This window comes from Vulpes vulpes, chromosome 4, assembly GCF_048418805.1.
Source record: "Vulpes vulpes isolate BD-2025 chromosome 4, VulVul3, whole genome shotgun sequence".
Classification (NCBI taxonomy): Eukaryota; Metazoa; Chordata; class Mammalia; order Carnivora; family Canidae; genus Vulpes; species Vulpes vulpes.
In genome coordinates, this window is record NC_132783.1 from 101,747,831 (window position 1) to 101,772,308 (window position 24,478).

At 45.1% G+C, this 24,478-nt stretch overlaps 1 protein-coding gene across 1 annotated transcript in view; it reads left to right on the plus strand.

The window, feature by feature from the left end:
* SLIT3 (slit guidance ligand 3) overlaps nt 1-24,478 on the plus strand; it is a 589,227-nt gene that overhangs the window by 430,003 nt on the left and 134,746 nt on the right. Inside the window, exon 7 of the mRNA XM_026009601.2 lies at nt 20,233-20,304. Within this exon, the coding sequence (XP_025865386.2) occupies nt 20,233-20,304 (72 nt within the window). The remainder of the gene's footprint in view (nt 1-20,232; nt 20,305-24,478) is intronic.

The following is a 24,478-nucleotide window of genomic DNA, read 5'->3' on the forward strand; positions in this document are numbered from 1 at the left end:
GGGTTGGGGGGTCGAATTCAGCTAGGGAATCATCTTGGGGTCATTCAAACTAAAGTTGAATTGTGTAAGGAAACATTTTGATTGCTGTCCTCCAAAGCGACACGTCCAGCTATCCCTGATTTGGAGAAACCTAGAAAGGGGGGGCTATAAAGACTAGTAGAACTTGTGTCAGGAGATGTGTGGTTCAGTCCCGACTCAGCCCCTAATTGGCTGTGTGACCTTGGGCAAGTCCCTTCGCCACTCAGAGTCTCAGCTTTTCCATTTGGAAAAGGAAGGGTTTGTTGCTGTACCTTGGGGATGACTTCCCCTTTCCAAATTCTGTAATGGCTTGGATCTAAAAATAGTTCTGATGGTACAGTTCTATCCAGGGAATGATAGGCTAGGATTGGTTGAGCATACCCCTGAAAATAAAAAAACTATCTAGTCACCAGATTACCTATCTCTGACTTCCAAAGGAATGAATAAATGTCGAACAAATGAATGAATGAATGGATGTGGAAAAATATCCCTTTCTACATGAAGGTCCTCCTCCCACCTTCCTATTCACCTGGCCCCGCAGACAGTGGGCACGGGTTGGAGAAAGCCTTTCCACGTTGTGCGAGAGGAAGGTGATTCCAAGAGGAATCACGGGAAATAAAAGGGGCTGCTGATGCTGCAAGGTGCCGGAAATCTGATGAAAGCCGCGAATTCCTGGGACAGAAACAGCAGGACCCACGGCCAGGGAGGTCAGGTTGTCAGTCCTAAGATGGATGGCGGCTCCTCACCCAAACTCTGACCCCAGAACCGGCAACAAATGAACGTCTGCTAGGGAGAGGATGCCAGCCCAATTTAGTGATCTTGGACTTCTCTTATCAGGAGACCAGGGCTGAGAAGGGTAGGCACAATTTTCCCAGCCTGCAAAAAAAGCATTTCTGGAGAGGGCTGCTAGGAGCATGTCACCCTTTTCTTGAGGAGGATGAGAAAATTCTCTGGGAAGAGACCAGGAAATGGAAATCACCAGCTGCCACGAAACAGCTGTGACGACCTGACAGCCAGCATGCTAGCGATCTGTAGTAGGAGTGGTGGTGCCTCGTCTCACCAGGAAGGCTGTCTGGGGGAAAAGAGAGGGCTGTGCAGTCAGACACACCTGGGCGTGGGGGCCTGGGCACAGTGTGACTTTGGCCAAGCTGCCAAACCTCTCTGAGTCTGTTTCCTCAACTTTAAGAGGAGATGGCCTCTGTACCACAAAGGAGGGGCTTTCTAAATGCTGTCCTTTCCACTCCCCTTACTTTCTCCCCATCATGCCCTCATCCCCATCAAACCCCTGTCTGGGACAGAACTGGACTATTCTTCTCTGCTCCATTGTGTGCTGTTTTAAAAACGTTGGCATATTATAGCATGTTGGTACACCAGGTTTCTCACACTTGAAGCTTAAAAACCTATGGGGGGCGGGGAGAAAAGTAGTTCTCGTTCCCTATTATTACAAAGAGACCACAGGATCTGATTAGTTTACCTTCTCAATTCCAAACAAAGCCAGATCAATAGCTTTGTTTTAAAGACGCTCTCATTTGGCTTCACATGGCTAAGTACTTAAAATTAATCATCATCATTTATTCCATGGGTTTTTAATTTCCAGCAGAGGCACACGGCTTTGGAACCATCTATCTTAATGGTGAGCCGTTCTGAAATTGGCTGGAGCTGACATCTCCATTTAAAGAATCTCCCCTCCCCATCCCCAGACCTTCCAAATCTCATCTGCACATTGACATTTTATAACAATTCTCTGTAATCACAACTTAGGCACCATAAAGAATCTTGACAATGAAATAATAAATAGGAACTGAGTGAAGGCATCCTATATTAATAAGTTCCTGAGAGAGAGGTGTTCAAAACACGCCGTCCCCAGAAAGGTCACCTTTAAGTATCTAAAGCCTTAAAAGTCTGCAAATTAAGAAGACAAAGTATAGTATTGCAGGTGCGTTTTCTCTCTGATATTAGGCAGATGAAATAAAAAACGAGGAAAGACTCATGATCACCTCCATGGAAAGCTCTCTCAAAATTAACTTAAGGAAAGTTTGTGGATGTCAACTACTAGTGGAAATATTTCACACGGGATCCCCCTGTTATTCCATCCTTTCTGTGGAAGGAACTGCTGTAAAACTTCTTCCCGTCCAGGCTGAGGTTTGTCCCCCAGGATACACTGAATAGAGACTGAGGAGGGGAGCTCCTGGTGAGAACTCCTGGTGGTAAAGCCAGAGGAATGGGTACCGGGCCGGAAAAGGCTATGACATCTGCTCACTTCATCCTCATTTTTGGCTCATGCCCAGTGGGGATTGTCTAGCAGAGAATATGGTGAACAAAGGAAGAGAGCCACCACCCTCCTCCCCTTCACAGGTCTCCAGAAAAGGGACTAAGAAAAAAAACAGCGTGGGTCACACTTCTCAAGAGCCCACTGCTACCACAGGGGAAGATGCATGACACAGATGATACTGTCTTTGTAGCATCTGTTGTGCGGTTACCTGTGCCTGACAGTGGATATGGCGCTTGTACACACCTTCTCCCTCTGCATCCTCACATCCCTCCTTCTGCAGAAGACCCATCTGAAAGAAGCCAAGTGGCTGCTTAACTAGTAAGCAGCAGAGCCTGTGTGATTAACCATTCTACCAAGCTGCTTTCCCGATGTGTGTTGCCAAGGCTCTTGTGGTATTGGCTCCCCTGAAGCATGGCCAGCGTGTGCCACAGAGGACCATGAACCGGCCCCTGAGAGCTGGGCTAGGCGAGCTGTGGGTGATTCACAGTCCTGCCCAGGAGAATGCTGGAGCCTCCCACGTGCTTGTGAAATCATCATTTCCTCTCCCCAGCTATTGGGTCCCCACAAAGCTGAAGGTCAATCAAACTTGTTGAGGGAAGAAAATAGTCCTGCTTTTTGACTGACTTACATTCTAGTCCCAGAGACGATTGATTCTCACTTCTAGACCTCCACCAGTGGCCTTTGTCACTCAGTGTTTGGGGGCTCCGTTCTGGATACCTTCCCACAATACAACCCCAGCTTTCTGTATGGCCTTAAGGTTCTTAACTGGGAGTTTCTATGACTCAGACAGCCTTCTGTCGCCCACATCCTTGGCCTTTCATTCCCACCTGTTCTGTACATTTGGTGATTCACATACTCAGTCTTCTCCAAGTTCTGCTTATACTGCAGTCAAATATGCCAAGACTGCGTTTCTGACCCCATGTGGTCAGGAATCATTCGTCGCGCTGCTCTGAGCTATGGGTTTCCTGGCCAGTTAGGTTGATGACAGCCAGGCATTTTGCCAGTTATACCAGGCACCTCCCTGCTCGACATGCTGTCCTAGGTCAGAAAATGTTTAATGAAAAAAAAAAATTAGGAGCATGGGCAAATAAAACAAAAATGAGAAAATCTAATTAATAAAATAATTTTTTTCAATAGTATTGCAGGAGAGGAAAAAAGATTTTCAGACACTGTCTCCTGACAACATATAACAAATCAGAAGTTCAGTAGATATGCTGCCAAAAATGCCAGACCAACAATGTCAGGAGCACAGCCTAAAAATGCTCACATATCCCAGTGAGCCGCCTGCCCTTGATAAATCACTGGTACCAGCTAAATTACACGCAGGTCCAGTACATCTGCAGAAAACCACTGTGTGTATTGTTTTGAAAGTCTCTCTCCATTTATGTCGCTTGCCAGTTTTAGAATTTCAGTGACATTAGTATAGGCTGGGCCTGTAAGGACCTTTAGTTGTTTCCAGGATGACCTCTTATTTTGAGATAAGGCACAGAGAGACTGAGAAGCAGGCAAGAGTGAGGCCCAGGCCATGTACCATTTGGCACCCAGGTACCTCTCTTCCCTACCCTTGTCTGGGCTCTGGTTAAGAGAAGGGAAAAACAGCAAGTTGGTGTCAGCAAGGGGACTCAAACCTGACCCCATGGACCCCTGATCCCATGTTTGTTGCTCACATCGGACACCATCATGCAACTAGGCTGTCTGAAAAAAAAAAAAAAAGCTCTCAGTTAGATTGTTAGATTGGGGATCCCAAGCACAGCTGTCCTTTCAAAGCCATTATTAAGTGTTTTATATTATTTAGGAGAGCTGGGGAGGAGGGCAAACTTGACAGAATCAAGGAACCATCCTGCTTTCTGCTCTCCTGAAACTAGACGTTACAAACTAGATAGACCACAGACCACATTGCACCCACAGTTGAGTTTTTTTTTTCAAGCCTGTGGAGTATTTTTTAAGGTTAGCATTCATATTTTACAATCATAAAAATTTTCATAAAGGTACAGATGCCCAGCTTTGGATTTCTGGCAAACCAAAAGCTTTGGCAACCCTGGGCTGCATTTCTGCATTGTGACAGTCGGTTATGGCTGAAGAGCATATTTCCTCCTTCAATGGGCTGCGTAGACTTCAATGTCCCACCCACCTCCATTCATTTCCACTACCTGCCAGCCCAGGTGGCCCCCCACTATTAATCCATCCAGGAAGCAGGGACACATTGTGTGCCACCATGGTGTCGGGTGTCAGAGACAGTAAAGCTTTAGAAGAGCATGTTCTCTGGCCGATCAAACTCTAGAGGCCAGAGCTTACCAGAATTGTTGAATGGAAATATATAAGCAGGGCCAAGTGATAAAGAGGTCAGGATTCTCAAACTAAGCCAGAATGCCACAGAAGCAAGCAAGAATCTCTTGTGCCCCATCTTCTGGAAAGTTCTTCTCAAGAGTTGAACTAGCCTCCAAATTCCCTTTGATTTTAAAGCAGTTTATGGGTCTATGCAACTGATGAGAAATGAGATAAAACACCCCCAACCCAGTTTCATGTACCCTGGACCCCCTTTATCATCTCATGTACTGAGGTCCTTCTTAGCCCACATTTAGAGAAGAGAGATTCAAGAGTTAAAACAGTGGTGGGTGGGAACTGACCAGACTTTTAGGATAGATATTCAACAATGTCTGGGCAGGTACAAAAGGCCTGACCCCAAGCCCCACTTATAGACACAGAAGAATGGAGAAGAAAGCCCTTTGCTAGTGTAAGAAGAAGGCAATGACAGGAAATTGACAATAGCCCTGATACCTAGATCAGGGTGTGCCCACTCCTCTAGCACGGGGTTGTTGACTTGGCTGAAGGGTGCTGGGCATTGGGTGTAAGGACATTCATAGACCTTGTTAGCCCAGTACAGAAAACCCAGAAGGTCTGTCGTTCGCTTCAACTGAGCTTCTTCCAAATGTGGAACTAGATGCCCTGATTAACAAATAATAATTAACAACATGTAATACGATGATATTATAACAATTATTAGTATAGTCACCATTACTGTTACAGCCTCCATTTCTTAGTGTCTGCTATCTTCCAGGGACTATGACAAGATACTAGAATGTAGCGTTTCATGTAAATCCTCACCACAACCTTACAAAGTAGAACCTCTTAATCTCATTTTTCTAAAGAGGAAACCGAGGCTCAGAGACGCGGAATGACTTGCTCAAAGTGCCACTGGCAAGTACTCAGGCCTACTCTTCAAGTAGCAAATCCAGCTCTGTCTGATATTTGAGCCCCAGGGCTTCACTGCTCTGCTACAAAAATGAATGAATGAATGAATGAATGAATGAATGAATGAATGAAAGAAAGAAAGAAAGAAAGAAAGAAAGAAAGAAAGAAAGAAAGAAATAGATAAATAAGAAAGAAAGAAAAAGCAAGCAAGCAAGCAAGCATTCTGGAAGCACACATAGCAAAGAAACAATTATGTACATTAGTAAGATCATGGGCTGTGGTAAATGCCACAGTGATTCAGGAATGATAGTTTTTCTTTTTGAAAAGTTGACCTGCAGGGTCCTCAGATCTAAACCTATGACCTCACCTTAATCAGCAGTAGATCCAATTCCAAAGAACCTGGAAGTATAAGCCCACAGACCTTGGGAATGTTGGAGTCCTCCCATAGGACTGGCTGCCAGTCCAGCTTCACCAAACCAGGTGGTTTGGGGTTCATTTCCTCATTGAAAAATAGAGGCAGTAATACCAACCCCTTAGGCTAGTATGTGGATTAAAGGAGGTACCATAGGTGTGTGTCTAGCAAATAGCAGACACCCAACCAGGACACTCGCCACCACCAAGGTGAAGGACATGTCTAATACTGCTTCACTGCCTTATCTCCAGAACCTTACACAAACATGGAATGTAGATAGTCATTCAAAGTACATGGAAATGGGGCACCTGGGTGGCTACCTTCTGCTCAGGTCATGATCCCAGGACCCTGCTCCATGGGGAGCCGGCTTCTACCTCTCCCTCTGTCCCTGCCCCTGCTCATGCTCGCTCTCTCCCTCTCTCAAATGAATAGAATGAATGAATGAATGAATGAATGAATGAATGAATGAATAAATAAATAAATAAATAAATAAATAAATAAATAAATAAATAAATAAAGTACATGGAACCAGATTCAGTTGAAATTAACTAACGGAATGGATGTCTACTCCACACCAGTCTCCAGATTCTCTTTCAGTCCTGAACAGAACTAAGGTTGTGATTGCCCCAGAAATATTTTAAATGCTGAATGATGTAGTATTTTACTGAAGCAGCACATTTCTTACACTATCTTTGTTTTTTTTTTTTTATTCCTCCAGTTAAATGGCGATATTTTTTTTTTATTACCAATGAACAAAATTAGAGCCATGGTGAAAAGTGGTGTTTTCTACCAGACAAGACTCGTTTTCATTTATTTACCAGGTGTTTCACCTGGGTTTCTCTGGATGCTGGAAACATTTGTTTCAAGAGAATTTGGAATCAAGGTATTTAGTCACGACATAGCTTTGAATATAGAAGTGTCACTGCCTAATGAAAGTCTTAAAATACCTCCAGAATATGATTTTTTTTGGTACTGTTCTACAAATTATGATTTGTTCAGGCAATCAGAATTAAAATTACACTTTGTGGAAGGCACCAGTAACTTCCATTCAGCCCCCAGGATACTAGGAAAAGAACTGGGTTTTCTGTAAATGCTCACGTGGGCCACACAACATACCCCCTTCCTTCATTGTCTCCCAGGCTCAAGGCTCGATCATAGCCATGTCTTTAAAATGACTAGCCTGGTTTTGAGAACATCAGCTTAAGGAAAAAGTGACATTTCCTTTGAGATATGGAATAATTTTTTTTCCATTTAAATAAACAGCACTTTAACAGTTCAAGTAGGGACCCCGGGGTGGCTCAGTGGTTGAGCATTTGCCTTTGGCTCAGGGCATGATACTGAATTCCCTAGATCGAGTCCCACATCAGGTTCTTGCATGGAGCCTGCTTCTCCTCCCTCTGCTTGTGTCTCTGCCTCTCTCTCTGTATCTCCCATTAATAAATAAAATCTTAAAAACAAAAACAAAAACAGTTTAAGTAGCTAGAATTGAGGTGGGGGAAAGTATTCCAGTGGTATCCATTTGATTGTACTTTCCTGTTAACCACAGGCCTGCTTAGTCCCTGAATTGAAAATTCATTGTTGTACATTCCTGGGTTAAGAGGATATGGTGAAAGTCATTGAGCTGTTCTTGAGCAGAGGGTCTGTGAATCCATAGGACTCCCATTAGCAACATCTTCTTTGAGCACCACTTAGGTGGAATTAGGTAGTGGAAGTCTTACTGTTCACAGGGGCCACAGACTCCAGGCACTAGGTCCCTGGGCTGAAATCCTGACATGACAAACTAGGTTTGGGAGTGGCCTTTTGGTTTGCTTTGTCCCACCTAAGACAAACTAGAAAAATAACTGCATCTTTGAAAAAAGATTCCAGAGAGTTTCCTCTTGGGGGCAAAATGTGACTGGTGGGGAAATACCACAGAGCTACCAAATGCACAGGAGTCAGGGAACTCCCCAAATGGAGCTTCTGCACCAATTTGCAAACGCACTCCTGAGCCAGTGGTCAGCCTCTGTCCTTTCTCTATCCCCCGGCAGCCAACAATGGCTTTGGTGACCAATACGTGTGCATGTTTAGTGAGTGTCCTTCCCTTGTTCAACTCTTATCTCATGGCTTTCAAGGATCTCCAGGCCAGAGAGCCATGATTCCTTGAAGTGCCCAATCTGCCCCTTGCTCGGCTGCCACTTTCATTCAGGATGCAGAATATTGGCTGGCTCAGCTCACCTGTGGCTGAGAGTCCATTATTCTGCAGACCTGTGTCCTGAAAGCCAAGGTCCTAGGAGCTCAAGGAGGAAATTGACCCCTTCCTACTAGCTGGCTCTATGTAGGTGAAGATGGCATGGGGAAGACATGGAGGTGCAGTGCTGGGAAGAATCAGAGCATCATCTCTCCTTTTCTCTGAGCTTCCATTTTCTATCTGCGAAAGTGCTTAGAAACAAGGGATGGTGAAGAGGAAGGCGGGAGGGAGATAGATTCTTTTTCTCCGATATCATATTTGGACTCTTTGGACTCCCAGAAGCCCTACAGTGCCCATTCCCACTTATAACTAAATCAGAGGACCCTGACTCTTGTCCCATAGTTAATTGAAAACTTCAGATATGGAGTTTGATTTTTTAAACTGTTTTAGTGTTTATGGTGTTTTAAAAAATTAAAATTAGTTGCCAATGTTTAAAACCCAGGTAATTTTATTTAAAAGTATATAATTTCAACTTCCCTGGAATATCTGGAAGTTGTGGCAACCCTGGGCACCCATGTGGCTCTGATGGTCTAGAGCAGCATTGTCTAATAGGACTTTCTGTGATGCAGGAAATGCTTCTTATCTGTGCTACCCAATATGATAGCCACTAACCACAGCGTGACTCTTGAGCACTTCAAGTGTGGCTCGTACAACCGAGGAACTGAACTTTTATTTAATTCTAATTGATTTAAATTGAAATCACCGCCTTTAGCTCATGGCTACCTTATTGGACATTGCAAGTTTAGAGCTGAGTGGTGACTACTCCATTTGAACAGGAGTTGCCCTCTGCAAATTTCCACACCTCCGACCAGGCTTGCTTTCCTGCTTGCTTTGTTCCAAACCACTGGGGCCATTTCACGTTAAGAGGCACATTTAAACAGTGTGTTTTCTGAAGCTAAATACTTTGAGATATCTGCCACTCTCCTCACTCTCCACCCTGCCCTTTCTCTTTCTGAATTTAGCCATTTGGATCTTTTACCTGCAAAAGACCCATTTTCATTAAAACCCAGAAGTATGATTATTAAAACCATTTCCCCTCCAAGTGAAACCCTCTCTCTGCGAGAATTAGTTTCCTGATCCCAATTATTCACTTCTTTCAGCCCTGCAAATCACTTCCACAAAATCAACTGGGTAGGAAAATCACTCCCGTGTCTGGACCCGTCCCTTCTCCAGACATAAGCTAGTTAGGGAAGCAAACCCATTAACCCCACAGAAGCTGAAGCTTTATTTTCACAACGAGGAAAAGAAAAAAGAGCCAACCCTGCAAAACTTTTCAAATGCAGTGGGGATTAGTTGTGATTTTCAGATTTTGGCCAAATGTCCCATATTTATACACATCTAGACTCCACAACCCCTTTCCACTGCTACCCCCATTCCAGAATAGCCATTTTAGAACGAGCACCAGCCCAGTGGGAATCAGAGAGTGGAATTGTCACCTGGAAAGACCCTGGAGGTCAACCAGCCCCACCATTTCGTTTGAAAAGAAAGGAATTCCCCCCAGAAGGCTGAATGACTTATATATAGCCATAGAAATATTTCACAGAAGAACCAAGCCAGAAAACAGCCCATTGGCTCTTTATCCAGTGCTCTGTCTACCTTTCTCCTGTATTGGCAGAAGGGAAACAAAGAATAGTGAAGCCAGCCTCTGTGCCCTGTCCATCCCATCATCTCTTAATCGTTAGCATTTTTCCAGAGAGAACAGTGCATGTTCTGTATGGGAACCAACACCCTCCCTTTCTAGGGCCTTCTAGTCCTACAGCCACTGCTTGGGAGACGACCACCCCAATGTTCAGTAGGCTAGCAAGGCAATCCGGGAAGAGATTAAATTCTACACCATTGATCCTGGCTACCAGTGGTGACCAAAGGCCCCATAAAGGAAGCATCCTGCTCCCCTTAGAGCCCAAGTCACCCAAGTAAACTGAGCCTGGCTCCCTAAGAGAGCCCCTTCCTTGCAAATATCAGAGGGTAGACCTGGATCTTACCAGCATCTCAGCCCAGGAACAGAGAGCTTCATGCACTCTGGGGCTTCATTCTGAACTGTATGTAAGAAATAACTAACAGGTTTAGCCGCCCTGTGTGGAAAGCGGGCAAGAACAAGCCTGCCTGGTGGGATCCAGTCTTCCCCTTATAAACAGAAACTTTCTCAAGACTCTTTGTCTCCAGGTAATGATAGTTGGAGGGGGAGGGGATTTGAATAATTTACTATGACTTAAGATAATTCATTTGAATAGTAGGTGGCTGCCCTTGAGGAGATGCAGTATAGAAGGAAGGCATTGACCACATTTTACCATTAACATACCATAACAAACCATTTGATTTTATATATATATAATATATATATCTCAATTTTTATACATATCCATATCTCAAAGTATGTTATATATGTGGTATGTTAAATATACATGTTTGGTGTGTATGTGAGACATGTGATATATATGTGATTGATATACATATATTTGATTCAGATTGTTAAACTGATCTTTTTCGTTCAGAGACTAAAAACTGGCATCTGCAAGCCAAATCCAAGTTATTTTTCATTTGTGACTTTTGTTCCTTAAGATGATTCAATCACCAGTATTAAAAAACCAGGAGACTTCACATAAAAATTCTAGATGTCTGGGCTTTCTCTTAAAAAAAAAAAAAAAAAAAAAAAAAAGAACCACTGGCAGCACTGCACCTACATTCCAGCATAGCAACAAACATTTGAAACGAGAAGTGATGATCTCGGGTGGCAGAGCGGGGTTTACTGCAGACCCCACGCAACCCACTTACTCAGATGTAAAACCTGGCTCCTGTAGGCAATTGAGTTTGTACTCCTAGATCAGCCCAGGCGGCTGTTCAGAGTGGAAATTTATTTTTATGAAAAGATGCCAAAAGCATGACCCTTCACATTTTGAAACTCATCCATCCATGCAGTAAATATTTATTGAGTTATTCTATGTGCCAAATACTGGGCAAGGCCCTGACTATACAACAGGGTGCAAAACTGGCTTGTTCTCTGTTCTCTCATAGTGTACACATTAGTGGGCATTTAAAAACTTCCCCCTTCTCCCTCACTCATGGGCTGAAATGCAGCTGAGGGGAAAATCATCCATCGCCCCCCACCTTAACTACACTTTCACCTGCTCAGTTATGTAAGTTGGAGGTCATTCTTCCATGCTCAGCCTACTGCAGACATCTTGGCATGCTGGCAGCTTCCTGATTTCTAAATAATGTAGTAGACAAGATGGATCGTCCAGGTTCCCAGCCTATGGGTGACGAAACAGAATCGGGAGAGGCCACTCATTCATGTTGTCGTTTAAGGTACATTTTTACAATTAAATTGTTCATTGGGAGGCGGTTGAATCATTCTGAATCACCACCAGGCAGTGTCTGTGAGATGATATCAAAAAATGAGTATGGAGTTCTTCAGAATCGAGGGACCTAAAACACTGGAGCATCGGGAATACCTACACTACTGGGCATCTGACGAGCAATGGCAGGATTTGAGGATTCACCTTTCTCTTTTGATCTTCCACTTTTTACATTTATTTTGGAGGCATTTTTCCCCCTTTTAACACCGAGGCTCTGCCCGGTAGAAGGAGATGAGTTTCTGCCTGTCACAATATGAATATCTAATGAGGGGAGAACCAAAGACAAGCCCTTTTGTTAAGGAATCCGTATCATCAAAGACTCAAATTGGCAGCTGATTGTTTTTATTTATTTCTGTAGGTTTAACATGACACCTGGAGACCATTTAAAATGTTACTTGGCGGTGAGAGCTCTGTGTTTAAAAATAACGCTCACCCAGTTGCCAAATCACTTTAGAGTCGGGTACAAATATTGAGACAAAAACCCCAGCTGTTATTGCTTTGGCTGCTAATTTGAGGTGTCAAATGAGAGCTCGCCTGCTATACGTCAGTGAATAAGGCCCCTTGTGAGATCATTATGTTTTCTAACAGTTGAGAGTAATGGACTAATCAGTGCGGCATCAGTTGGTTTCATTATATGCCCACACAATGGTTATGAGCTTTAATTTAAACGGTCCTCAGGGAGATCAAGGAAGTCAGTAATAGGCGGCACCCAGGATAGTCCTGGAGAGCAGGTAACGTGAGAGAGGCGGCTTCCCACCATCCTTTCCCCTCTCTCCCTCCATCCTCTCATCCCTCCCATCCCTCCTACCCCTCCTACCCCATCTGCCCTCAGATACTCACCACCTGCCCCAAACAACCCAAACATGAGCTCTGCTTAAGAAGCAGATCTGTGCTCTTGGTGGTGCGGGGTATGCTTAAAAATTCCAACCAACCCATCCAACAGTAAGGGCGGCTTCTGGCAACGCTTAGACTTGTTAGCCAAACCTTGACCTCAGAAGGCTCTAAGAACCAATTGCCCTCTCTCCTGTGTAGCCTTTTCCACTGCTCTCTGTCTCTATACTGAGCTCTGTGTTCAGTGGACAAGAGGAGGGTCCAGTGATGCTACTGCCGTTGAGCAGCCTTGGCAGAGAGGCAGATACCATAGTCCCTGCCACACAGGAGCCTGGGAGGGCTGAGAGCAACACTAGCCTCTAGGACTCATCTCTGCCTTGGAAAAGACGTGGAAATTGGACAGCCAGCATCTGTCAGGCAATCCTGGAAGAGGCAGTTTTGTGAAACAGTAAAAAAAAAAAAAAATATATATATATATATATATATATATAGAGAGAGAGAGAGAGAGAGAGAGAGAGAGAGAGAGAGTCCCCTGGTATCCCACTTCCCTATACTTGAACACTGGCTCTGCAACTTTATAGCTGTGGTCAGAGCAGAGTGCATTGATCTTTTGAGGCTCCAAAATGGAAAGGACTACCTCAGGATAATTAGGAGAATTAAATGAGATAATGTGTGAAAAGTGCTCAGCTCAGTGCCAGCCCATAGCTAATACTTAATAATTAGTATCAGTATTGTTATTGTTCTTACTGACATATTTATTAGAAGATCTTGGCAAGCTCACCTTAAAGCAATAGTCTTCACTAGTCTTGCTGATTACAAGGCAGGGAGTTCACGGCAGAACCTATTCAGTTTAGATTTTCTCAAAGGATGCATCATTGTACATTCTTCCTGATTTCTGGAGTTTCCTAGAGCCTTCAGCCAAAGCAAAACTGCAAAGCTGGATGAGAGAGGCCTGTTCAACCTTGATAGGAGGGGCATATTCAGGGGAGTTTCATCCTGAAATGACTGAGTCATTGAGTTGAGGAGAGATTCTGGGCTGGGGGAAAGTCTTCAGGATGCCTCCCTTAACCTCAGTGGGCATTTGGTGTGTGTTCTCCTGCAGCCAGGTCCACAAAGAGACACCACCTACACACATTATAATGGATTGAGCCAACAGCATGCACATTCCCAGGACCTAGGAGCATGAGGAGGGCCTGGTCATCAGCACAGGCCTTGATTCCTGGTGCCATGATGGCCATCGGTCAGCAGCCACCGCGCAAGACTGAGACAAGCCAGCCCTGCTCTGACATGTAAGCCAGAGAAGAGAGAAGGCACCCAAAGCATCCATAGTTTCATTCCTCTCTCCCTGTCTGAGCCAGCAAGAGAGAGAGGCAGAAGTGAGCCCTCAGTCCCTTCCTTTGAGGTCCACACACTGCCAGCATCCCCCTTTGCTTTTCATTCCCCATGCCAGAAGTTTAAATACGTCCTACAGGGTCCAGCCACAGTATTTGCACTCAGTTGCTCTTCAGAAAACGCTGCTACCTACTGTGGTTTGTAGGTAGCACCTCTAAGTACCGTGGTACTGTGGCAAGACAAAGGCTTCCCAGTAATGAAGACTATGTGAGGAAGTTGTGCACATACTGGTCTGTTCCAGAGGATACAAACTACTGCCCACAAGTCAAATCACATTCAATACAGCCTGTTTTTTGTATTGTCTATGGCTGCTGCTTCTGTGTTATGACAGCTAAGTAGACGCAACAGAGACCATAGGACTAGCATAACCTAAAATAGTGACTGACGAGACACTCAGAGGTGTCTGCCTCTGAGAATTCAATATAGGCCCTGTTGGAGAAGTTACGTCTTCTGAGCTTAGAGTGCTGGCCACTGGACACTGGTGTCTGTAAGTATAAGTGAGCACATCTCCAAGCTTACTTTAAAAGGCATTCTGGTGCCATGGCTGCTGATGACTCACCAAGAGTCTCCTTCCTGAAGATTGTTAAGGAGGGAACCACGTTATGTACCTAGTCTTAAGGAACAATCAACCTGCTTTGAGACGAGATGAGGGATGAAGAGGCCAATATTCCAAGAGGGTTTATCTGACCCAAGAAGTCTGGATTCCCACAGGTGTGGAGGAGAAGAGGAGGGCTCAGAGAGTGTCCCAGGAAGGCTGGCATACTGGGAGTCTGCAGTGGCACTCACTGTGGATGCCTGGTTTTGCAATTATGTGATACATGCTCACAGATAATATTGCTGCATTAGAGCCAATTACATAGTGTTATGGACACACAACACGCAGATTACACCCAGAGCCAAGAAAGCACAGAGTGATAAAGCGATGGCCTAATCGGAGGAGACAGAGGGAAATGTCAGCCTTATTAAGGTTGCCAGGGTGGTGTGGCTGCAGCTGGACTTAGCTCCTCCAGATCAAAGATGGCTATCTTGAGGGATGTGAGGGAGAGCCACACTTCAGCACTCAGCAGAGGACAGTGGGGAGCCAGGAGCAGGTGCCAAGTTGGAGCTTTCCCAGGGTGATTACAGCTACCCCCATTGAGGGCTGTGTACTATTTCAGAGCTTGGGCCTCTTTCTAGGCAGGAAAACACCATGCCCTCCACAAAAGAGGCTTTCGGTCCCAGAGTCAGGAAGAAGGAGCCTATATAATGTCCTCTACACTTAGGTTAAAGGCTCTATTCTTAGCCTTTTCTCTAGCTCAGTGGTTCTCAAACTTGAGGTTGCATGAGAATCCTGTGGAGGGTTCCTTAACACACACAAGGCTGAGACCCCCCTCAGAGCCCCTGATTCAGTGGGTCTGGATGAAGATCCACAGGTGTGGAGGAGACCCACATGTCTAGCAAGTTCCCAGATGATGCTGCAGGTCTGGGGATCATACTTGGAGAACCACTACCCAAGTTCATCCCATACCCAACCCAAGGTAAATTCACCTGCTATGTCATTTGACAGAGTCTTCTCTGTGGCTCTGATTTCATCATAGCATTATAGGTTCTGGAAGCAGTGGAACCGTGATGTAGGCCAGGAGTGTGGATTCTGGAGTTAGACCACCTACTTTGGATTCCTAGCTCTACCCGTTGCTACTTGGGCTTTCCTACCAGTGTTTTGAGAAGTTCTGACCTGATTTTCTCTTCTTATAGAGCAGTTATCACAGGTAATTACTGACAAGGACAATACTGGAACCTCCCATTTCTAGAGCAACCAGGATTGGCAGACATATTCTACAAAAAGGCAGATGTCACTATTTTAGGTTATGCTAGTCCTATGGTCTCTGTTGCGTCTACTTAGCTGTCATAACACAGAAGCAGCAGCCATAGACAATACAAAAAACAGGCTGTATTGAATGTGATTTGACTTGTGGGCAGTAGTTTGTATCCTCTGGAACAGACCAGTATGTGCACAACTTCCTCACATAGTCTTCATTACTGGGAAGCCTTTGTCTTGCCACAGTACCACGGTACTTAGCTAAGGAACACACAAGCACATTTTTTTTCAGGGTATTGAGGTTCTATTTGTGCTCTACAGGAGTAATAAGTTCACTAATCCCTTAGTGCCCAGGGGAAAAAAAGTTTAATGCCCTCCTTCTGGTGCTCACAATTGAGAGGATGGGATCCATTGGTAGAAGTAGCAGTGTCCACGTGAATCATTTTAAAATGGAAAATGATTGGGATGCCTGGATGGCTCAGCTGTTGAGTGCCTTTGGCTCAGCACATGATCCTGGGGTCTGGGATCGAGTCCCACATTGGGCTTCATGCGAGGAGCCTGCTTCTCCCTCTGCCTGTGTCTCTGCCTCTCTCTCTGTGTCTCTCGTGAATAAATAAAATCTTTAAAATAAGTAAATAAATAAATAAAATAAAATGGAAAATGATCCTTTTTCACTAAGCATTTATGCCCTGATTATGACAACACAGAAGAGTGATTGCATAGTATACAGGTCATACTTAGTCTCAAGATCAATACAGTATAACGGGTAAGGGTTTTACAAAAAAAGATATGGGAGGTAGGCAGATTGTCTTTAAATCTCATGGGATGGGGGTGGCCTTATTTCTAGTTTATACTGAAATGCCCATTTAGTAACTTGTGATGGTGTAAAAATGGGGAGCACGGGGGTGGGGGCAGAGTAGTTCTGAAGTCTTATAGAATTAATTTAACCATGAGCTTGATCTTGGCACCTGATTGAAAATACTGAATTGGGAGCATTTATTTGGGGAAACCCTCTGACCTGGGTGAATTGGGGTAAAGCATATTTTCTCAAAATATCTCCAAAGGAACAGAGCAGTGAAGCTGAAGCTAGACTGTGGAACTGGCAAAACTCCTCCAGGAGATGAAGGTAAATTAAACGAGGTGATGAGGTCACCACAGCTTACTCTGGGCCAGCCATCCAATGGTGGGTCATTGTCAAACCCAACCATTTATTTTCCTGGTTAATTTTCAAGGAAGTTTCTAGAACAAGGGACACTTACTTGTGCAATTCTTTCTAGCTTTGGGTGCCAGGGTGGACATGACAGAGACTGTCCATGCTAGGGTAACAAGCTTGCCCTGAAAACAGGAGGCACTGGGTAAGTTGGGAGAAATTGTGGTATAAAGGAAAAACAGTGATTCCCAAATCCTCCAGGAACCCATGTGCAACCCTAGATATCCCTTGCATGGCCTCAAATCACTCATCTATAAATTGAGGATAAGAATTCCAACCTCCCAAGTTCTACAAATATCAAATGAAGTGAATGTGAAAGCATATTGTAAACCATAAAATACTGAAGAAACATAAGCTAAAATAACAGCTGAGTGTTACTGAGCATAGCACATGAGCCAGGCCTCGTGCTCACAAGTATGCCTTCCATGCTTTGTTTCAGGGCATGGTAGTTGGCTGGATAATGCCCCCCTCTCTCTCTCTCAAAAAAAAAAAAAAAAAGTCTATATCTTTATCCCAGTAACTTAGGAAAGTTACCTTATATGGATGGCAAAAGGGACTTGGTAGATGTGACTAAGATAAGGATCCTAAGATGGGCAAGTTATCCTGGATCATCCAGTTAGGCTCCAAATGTCCTCACAAGGCTCCTCATAACAAAAGGCAGGCCACAGTGAACAGTGGGAGTTATGATAGCAGAATTAGGCAGTCAGAGTATTGCAGGAAGGGACCATAGACCCAGGACAGACAGCAAAGGACAATGGAACATTCTCCTCCTGATGCCTCCAGAAGAAACGTGGTCCCACAAACCCATTTTAGACTTCTGACTTCCAGACTGTGTTGCTTTAAGCACACAATTTTTAGTAATCTATTATCCTATCAGGAGACAACCAATCCAGGCATCATTTCTGGAGTCAGGCTTACCTCATCCATGAAATGGAGATGATAGCAAAAGCACCCACCTCATAGGGTATTTGCAGCAATTAAATGGGATGGTACAAGGAGAACCCTCAGCCCAGTGCCTGCCTGGCACACAATAAGCTCCCAGTTAATGTTGGCAATTATTAGTATCATTGTCTTCAATCGCCACAAAAGCTCTGTGAGATTGGTGCTATTATTATCTACATGTTAAAAGAGGAAACCTAAAGAGATTAGGAAAACTTACTCATGGTTGCACAGGCTGTAAGTGGCAGAGCCAGAATCTGACTCAGGTCTCTGCCTTCCAGGCACAAGCTCCCCATCTCTGCTCCACTGCATTGGGGTTATGACAACACCACCTCCACTGAAAGCTGGCAACTTAGAGGTGCAAGAACCAGATAGAGCACCGTACTCCGTGCATGGGGACAAGCCACCAAGACTGGAGATCAAATAAATCTGGGTTTATTAGGGAAACAAAACCTGTAGCTGCCATGGAGAGCAGTATCCAAGAGGTTACCAGCCCTCTGACATCCCTGGGCTGGCCAGCCCCACACAGCAAATCATGAAAGTCTGAATACTGTGTTTAGTCATTTTGGTTCTGGAATAATTGCTATTATCGTAAATGTTTTATAGCCCTCATTACAGCTCACATTTAAATATCAGTGTAGTAATACATTAATAAGTCATAGCTGCCGGACTACTGCCGGATGCAGTTATAGTCGAGCCCTGCATATAACTGTACTGTGTATTCAGCTAAATTAGGGCTGGCTGTGAACTCAACCTGATGTGAGTGGCTGGGCAGGTTAGAAGGAAGTCTCTTTTCTGCAAAGGCTTCTTGCTTTTTGCCTTTGAGAGAGATAGTCATATTTTTGTCTGGTAGTGAGTCAGTGACCTTAACGAGATATCCCCAAAGTATGGATTCTAGAACTCTGGAACCAATAGAGAGGGAAACAAAGGCATCATTTCTGCCCCAGAGAAATTCCTAATCTGATGGAGGACTGGAGGGCATAGTCCCCCCCACACCCAGGAAGCTTCCTTCCAGCCTTGTCAGATGAGATATTCTGAAGGCTTCCTGGGTATATGGAGATAGGATGGATTAACATAGACTTTATAGAAAAGATAAACCACACGAAACAGAATGGCTGTGTAGGTTCAACTTCATAAAATTCCAGGTGTCTACACTGGAACATTGGTAAAGTATGGAAAAGGCAGAAGCAGTCAACAAATGTGGTCTGTACCATACTTGGTACATGTCCTCCAACATGTACCATACCACGTGTACCATACCGTGTGCCTAAAATGGTGCTAGACTCATGGTAAATATGGGAGAAGGGAGGGAGAAGTATTAGGTTCTGTGTCTTCAGGTAAACAGATTTATTTCTGGCCTTATTAGCCAGATAAATGCTAAGTAGGCCACGGGGGCATTGAGGGATAGGCTGGGGCAAGGGGTTGTGGTCACTGGAATTCTGTGGTTGGGGCAGGCGGGGGCAGGGCAGAGAATCTGTGCAGGTCCTTTGGGTGCAGCGGGTATGGAGGCCACTGTGCTGGATGAAGCTGTATTTCTACTTCCGTGGAGGTTGGGGTGGGAGGGCAACAAGAATGATCAGGACAGTGCTAGATTCTCTACCAGTGTCAGTAACATGGTAGCCCCCGTTTCCTGAGTATATACTGCCCACTAAGCCTTTTACCAGTCTGTGACATAGGTACAATTCCCTGCCTCATTCTGCCAATGAAGAACCTGTGTTTAAGAGATGCTGGTAATTTGCCCAAGATCAGACAACTAGAGTATATAGATTCAACTTGAATCATGTATGGACTAGGTCATGGGGCTGTAGTAATGCACAGGATAGAAAGTACTGGAAGACATTTTAAGACAAAGGTAATGTGTTTACCAAGAGCCAAAGACAAAAGAAGTCTGCTTAAGCAGTGAAGGCTTCCAAAGAAAGGCTTCTTCCTAGGCCAGTGGGGGCCCCTGGGAGGGCACGAAAGGATGAGCTAATGAGAAAATACTTCCAGAATAAACCATCCATGTAGCATCCTGTGTTTGGCAGTATATGCAACGGGCAGAGCAGGGCAATTGGAGCAAGATAGTCCTTGATTCGAATCCCATCTCTCAAGCTTAGCAGCTGTGGGTCCCTGGAAGAGTTAGATCCCATCTCTGTAGCTCAGTTTCCCCATCTGTAGCATGAGGATAATGCCTACCTAACAGGGACATGCGTTACTAACCAAAATGACATGTGTCTGTTTTCTTCTCTCAAAAATGAGGACAGTAATATGCAACTTTAACTGTGATTGTGAGAATTAGAGATGCCATAATGAGGCACTAAGCACATATTAGGATTTCAGGAGGTGTTCTTATTGTTCCAAGTGGGTCCATGAGTACTGAGTGGGCAGCAGAGGCAAGGAAAGAGCCACCTGAAAAAAAGTGTCAGGTATTCTCTTATCTGGAGATCTGCCCCCTTGTCTCCAGTTGCTCTATAGCTGTTGGTTTATGATTCTTTTGCCAGTCACATCTGTCCTTCCCCCCACCTTCCAGAAATATCCTGGTCCTACCCCACCCCCTGTGCCATGCTACTTCCTTCTTAACCATTTCCCTTTTTCCTCTACCTTCACAGCACCCTCAACAACAACAACATTAGCCGCATCCTGGTCACTAGCTTCAACCACATGCCGAAGATTCGAACTCTGTAAGTAAAGATCTCTGCTTCCACCCTACCAACTCCCTGCCACGCTCAGCCATAAGTGCAGCCCTCTGAATTGCAGGTGAAACCTATTGTGCTGACTCTACATGTGGGTCCTAAAGCAAACACTGCCTCTTCCCACTACTCACTAAGAGGTGTTAGTGAGCAACAAACGGAGGAGAAGCACCACAGTGCCCTCCCTCCATGGTTCTGAACCTCCATTCCACAGTAGATAGATTCATTTCTCTTTACTCTGGGACACTGGCATTTGTCTCTGTGTTTTCCACCCTGATGGGAAGTTTATCAGTGTATGTTGTCACAGAACATATAGAACCAGGACGTAATGATTACTATTTCTTAGCTAATGTCACATGCCATTGGCAGTGCCATGCTTATGTTTTCCCCTCCGCTTTCAGTGGAGGAGTGGGAACTCTAGTCCCTCCTACTCCCATCCTCCTGGCCTACACCCAACACACTCCCCTGCTCCCTTGATGGTATCCTGATAGGATACAGGAGCTTGGTTCTTGACCTTTAATTTCAGGGGAGGTTCAAGCCTGCCTTTTCTGTGTGCTGGGAAAGCAAATCTCCCCACAACACCCCATACTGAGAGCAGTCTCACTGACTTTAATACCTGGGGAGTTCCCCTCTCTTCTCAACCAGAAACTCTTTTGTAAGTTTCTCTGCAAATGGACTCTGTTGGCCATTCCAAAGGGGTTCACGTTGATGGTTTTCTTGTGTTGGTGGAACCACATTGGTGTTTGCATTACAGTAGTAGTGGAGAGCCAGCCCCCAAGAGCCTTCAGCTAAATACATATAGGGCCAAGGCAAAGAGCTGGAATTCCTGCTGTGCCCTTTGTTAGCTCTGGGACCTCTGTTCCCTCCTCTATAAATGGGGGTGATGATGAGGATCAGATGAGTCTAGATATGTGGAGTGCCTGGCATGGAGTAGACAGTAAATAAATGATACTTACTGCTATCATTGCTCTATCCAGAAATCTGGGGTGAAAGTTCCAAGCAACCAGCTCATCCATGGCCCCTGAGCAATGTGGAATCCTCAGAGATTTAAAAATCTTTAGAGCAGTGGTTCCCAAAGTTGGGTCTCTAGACCCACAGCATCAGCATCAGGGAATGAGATTAGACTCATGGAATTAGAATCTTGGGGGGGGGGTGGCCAGCCATTGGGTTTTAACAAGCCCTCCAGGAGATTTTGATGTTCCTGACATTTGGGAACCCCAGCATGAGGGAGAAAGTGACCTTATCTTGGGGACAGGGAATAAAGCAAAGACCAGTGAGACACTGTCCAAGGAAATAGTATGGGGCACCCTAAGCAGACCTGAGTCTAAAGGTGAGCTCTATCTGCCACTTACTCTGGGCAGGTTTCTTCATCTCTCTGCCCTGCAAAGGACAGTGAATTAATAAATGCTCATCTCACACTGTTGAGAGTAAAATATGCTAGCATGTAGGGGGGATGTGTCTTGGTGTGCCCTTGACACATGCAAGTTATTATGAAGAATCTGAGTCCAGTGTTCATCATTACCTCTCATTTCTTCCCTTGATCCCTCATATGAAAGCACAACTTGACCAAGAAAATCTATCCTTTTCCTTTCCATTTAAACTGGATGGTGCACTAATGGAGAAACCATGAGGTCTTCAAAGACCTCTTCAAAGTGCACAGCAAGCCACGAATGAGCTACAGAGGAGCGTGCCCAGGGCTGCTGGCCAAGAAGCTGACTGCAAGCCTCCAGAAGCAGTGCCTCCACCCTCTAGACGGGATGGTTGAGTAGAAGGAAAGGGGCCCTCACCTGCGCAAACCCTCAGCCTGGCCCCTGTGGCTGCTCCTCTGTGATTTCAGCCTCCCCTCTTCTCTGTCTGGGAGCAGCAATCACAGAAGCTGGGCTGGGTCCACAGGATGGGGGCTGGGTGGGAGCGAGGTCTGGATCTCAGGTGCCTTGTTGGGCTGCCTCCAGTGGGAAAGGAGGGTGGAAGTTTCTTCTCCTTGTTTCTGTTGTCATCCTTCCCCGTGGTCCTGAACACTCATCTGATGAGTTCAGATCAATCAATCAATCTCTTCTGTTCTCTTTTGCTCCATCCCCGCTGCCACTTTCTCTTTAGTTTAATTTCAGAGACAGCTCTGTACAGAACTCCCCAGGGACTTGCACTGACTAATCCCCCTTCACTGTAATTAAAGTGGGGGTGGGGGAGACGGGAGAAGGGGGGAAGGGGAGCGAAGAGGAGAGAGGAAGGAAGTCATAAATGGGATTTCTAAAGGAAAGCTTTTATATTTAATTCAGAAAGCCACATTTTATAGAAAATGAACACTGACCCTCTCTAAAAGGATTTGCTGGAAATTTAATTTAGCGCCTGTGGCTAAAAGGCACCTTTTACAAATTGGCATTTGTATTCATTCACCTTATCTTCTGTGAAGGTGGTTTTGCCAACGTGGAATATAGTGTTTCCATCAGCAAAAGATTGCAGAAATACACGCAGGAACCACCTAGGTGCCTTGATGCCTTGGTGTCTGAGAAATGGTACCCTGGACAGAGACGGCTGCGGGTCGGGAGGAGACCGAAGTGTGGAGCTAGTCTCCTCACGACGTTAATAACTGCAGACGTTACTTTGGTGGTTAACGGTGTACAGGGCCTGGTGCTAAGCACTTCTTGCATTAGCCCTGGGGAGGAGGCACTGTTAGTATTCCCATTTTATAGATTTTATAGATAGATCAGAACACTGAGGCCCCAAGTTAAATCACTGACCGAAGTCAGAGTCGGAGAACACAAAGCCAAAGTCAGATTTAGGCAGCTTGACATCAGAGCCTGAATTCATACCATTCAGCAGAAACAAAAGCAGAAGAGCCTGTTCCTGATGAACCAAGGAAGGGGAAACCAGAGCTGCCACATGGCTGAAAGGCCCCTGGAGGCCGCCTTCCCCCAGGTCATTGCCATCCCAATTCACCAAAATTACGAAAAGTAATTAAAATAATTTTTCTTCTCACAAGGGGATTAGGAATACTCCTGGCAGTGTCCAGGCTCATGTTTCATGATCCGTGTGATTACTTTTCTTTCAATATTAGTATTTGGGGTGATACTGCTCAATTTGATATCCCAAACATGATATGAAAGGCTGGAGCTTAGAAGAATCTGTCCAGCTCAACCCTGCCAGCACTTCTGGTGGGTAAAATTCCAAGCGGGGGGAGTGGGGATGTGGATCTGAGCCTGTCCACTGCCCTGGGCTTTTGACAGGAGCCTTCAGGTGGCTTCCACATCAGTTTTGGTCACCTCTTTTCCATGGTCCCACTTGGAGGGGAAGAAATCCCTACAAAGGTGGGTGAAGGGTTAGGAACCATCTGTAGGAAGGTTAGGAAAAAAGGTAGCTTGGGGCTGACTGGCAGAGATTGAGAAAGAACAAACCTAATGTCATCTTCCAAAATGAATCCTCCAACGTTTTCATTATCCCAGAAATTAATCAGCTTAATAAGGATCTGACTTACCTAAACCTCACTTTTGTCATTCCATTGATCTTTTACCCCAGATTGGAACTGATGGTAATTTGTCAACATTGACCTAGCATGTGGGCACATGCTCAGTGCTTCATAGGAATCCCTGTTTGCTCAACTTACATACGTCACTGCCAAAGAAGGCAACTGCCTTTCCTCATAGAAGCCAGACTCTCATTAGAAGGCTTTGATCCTCCTAGTACACAAAAGTGCCCCAGCACCGCAGCCTGTGCTGCCACTGCAGTCTACCTGTGCTCTATATTGTCACTAAGATTGTCACTTCTCACTGTTGCCATTTTCCTAGTTAGCCTTTATACCCAGTGGTCCATTCCTGGCCATAGAACCAACACCCCATCCCCTTTCTCTCTTTCTCTCCCTCCACCTTCTCTCCCTCTTGTGTGTCTTTCTCTGTCTCTCTACAATTCACTGATAAGTCAGGAAACAAATTGTTTCCACTCATGCTGAAATGTCCAAGAAATGAAATGGACCCAAGAAGGCCCAGCATAGAAAAGGAATTCCCTCATCTCCTTCATGTTCTTCCCCTAGTTTAGGATCATGCCTCCACTACCCTTGCCCGCCTGCAGCACCTCTTTCCAAGGTACCAGATGAAGAGGGAGCAGAATAGGAGTCTGAGCTTTGAAACTCAAAGGGGAGAATTGCTTGGGGCCCATTACAGGCACAGTATCT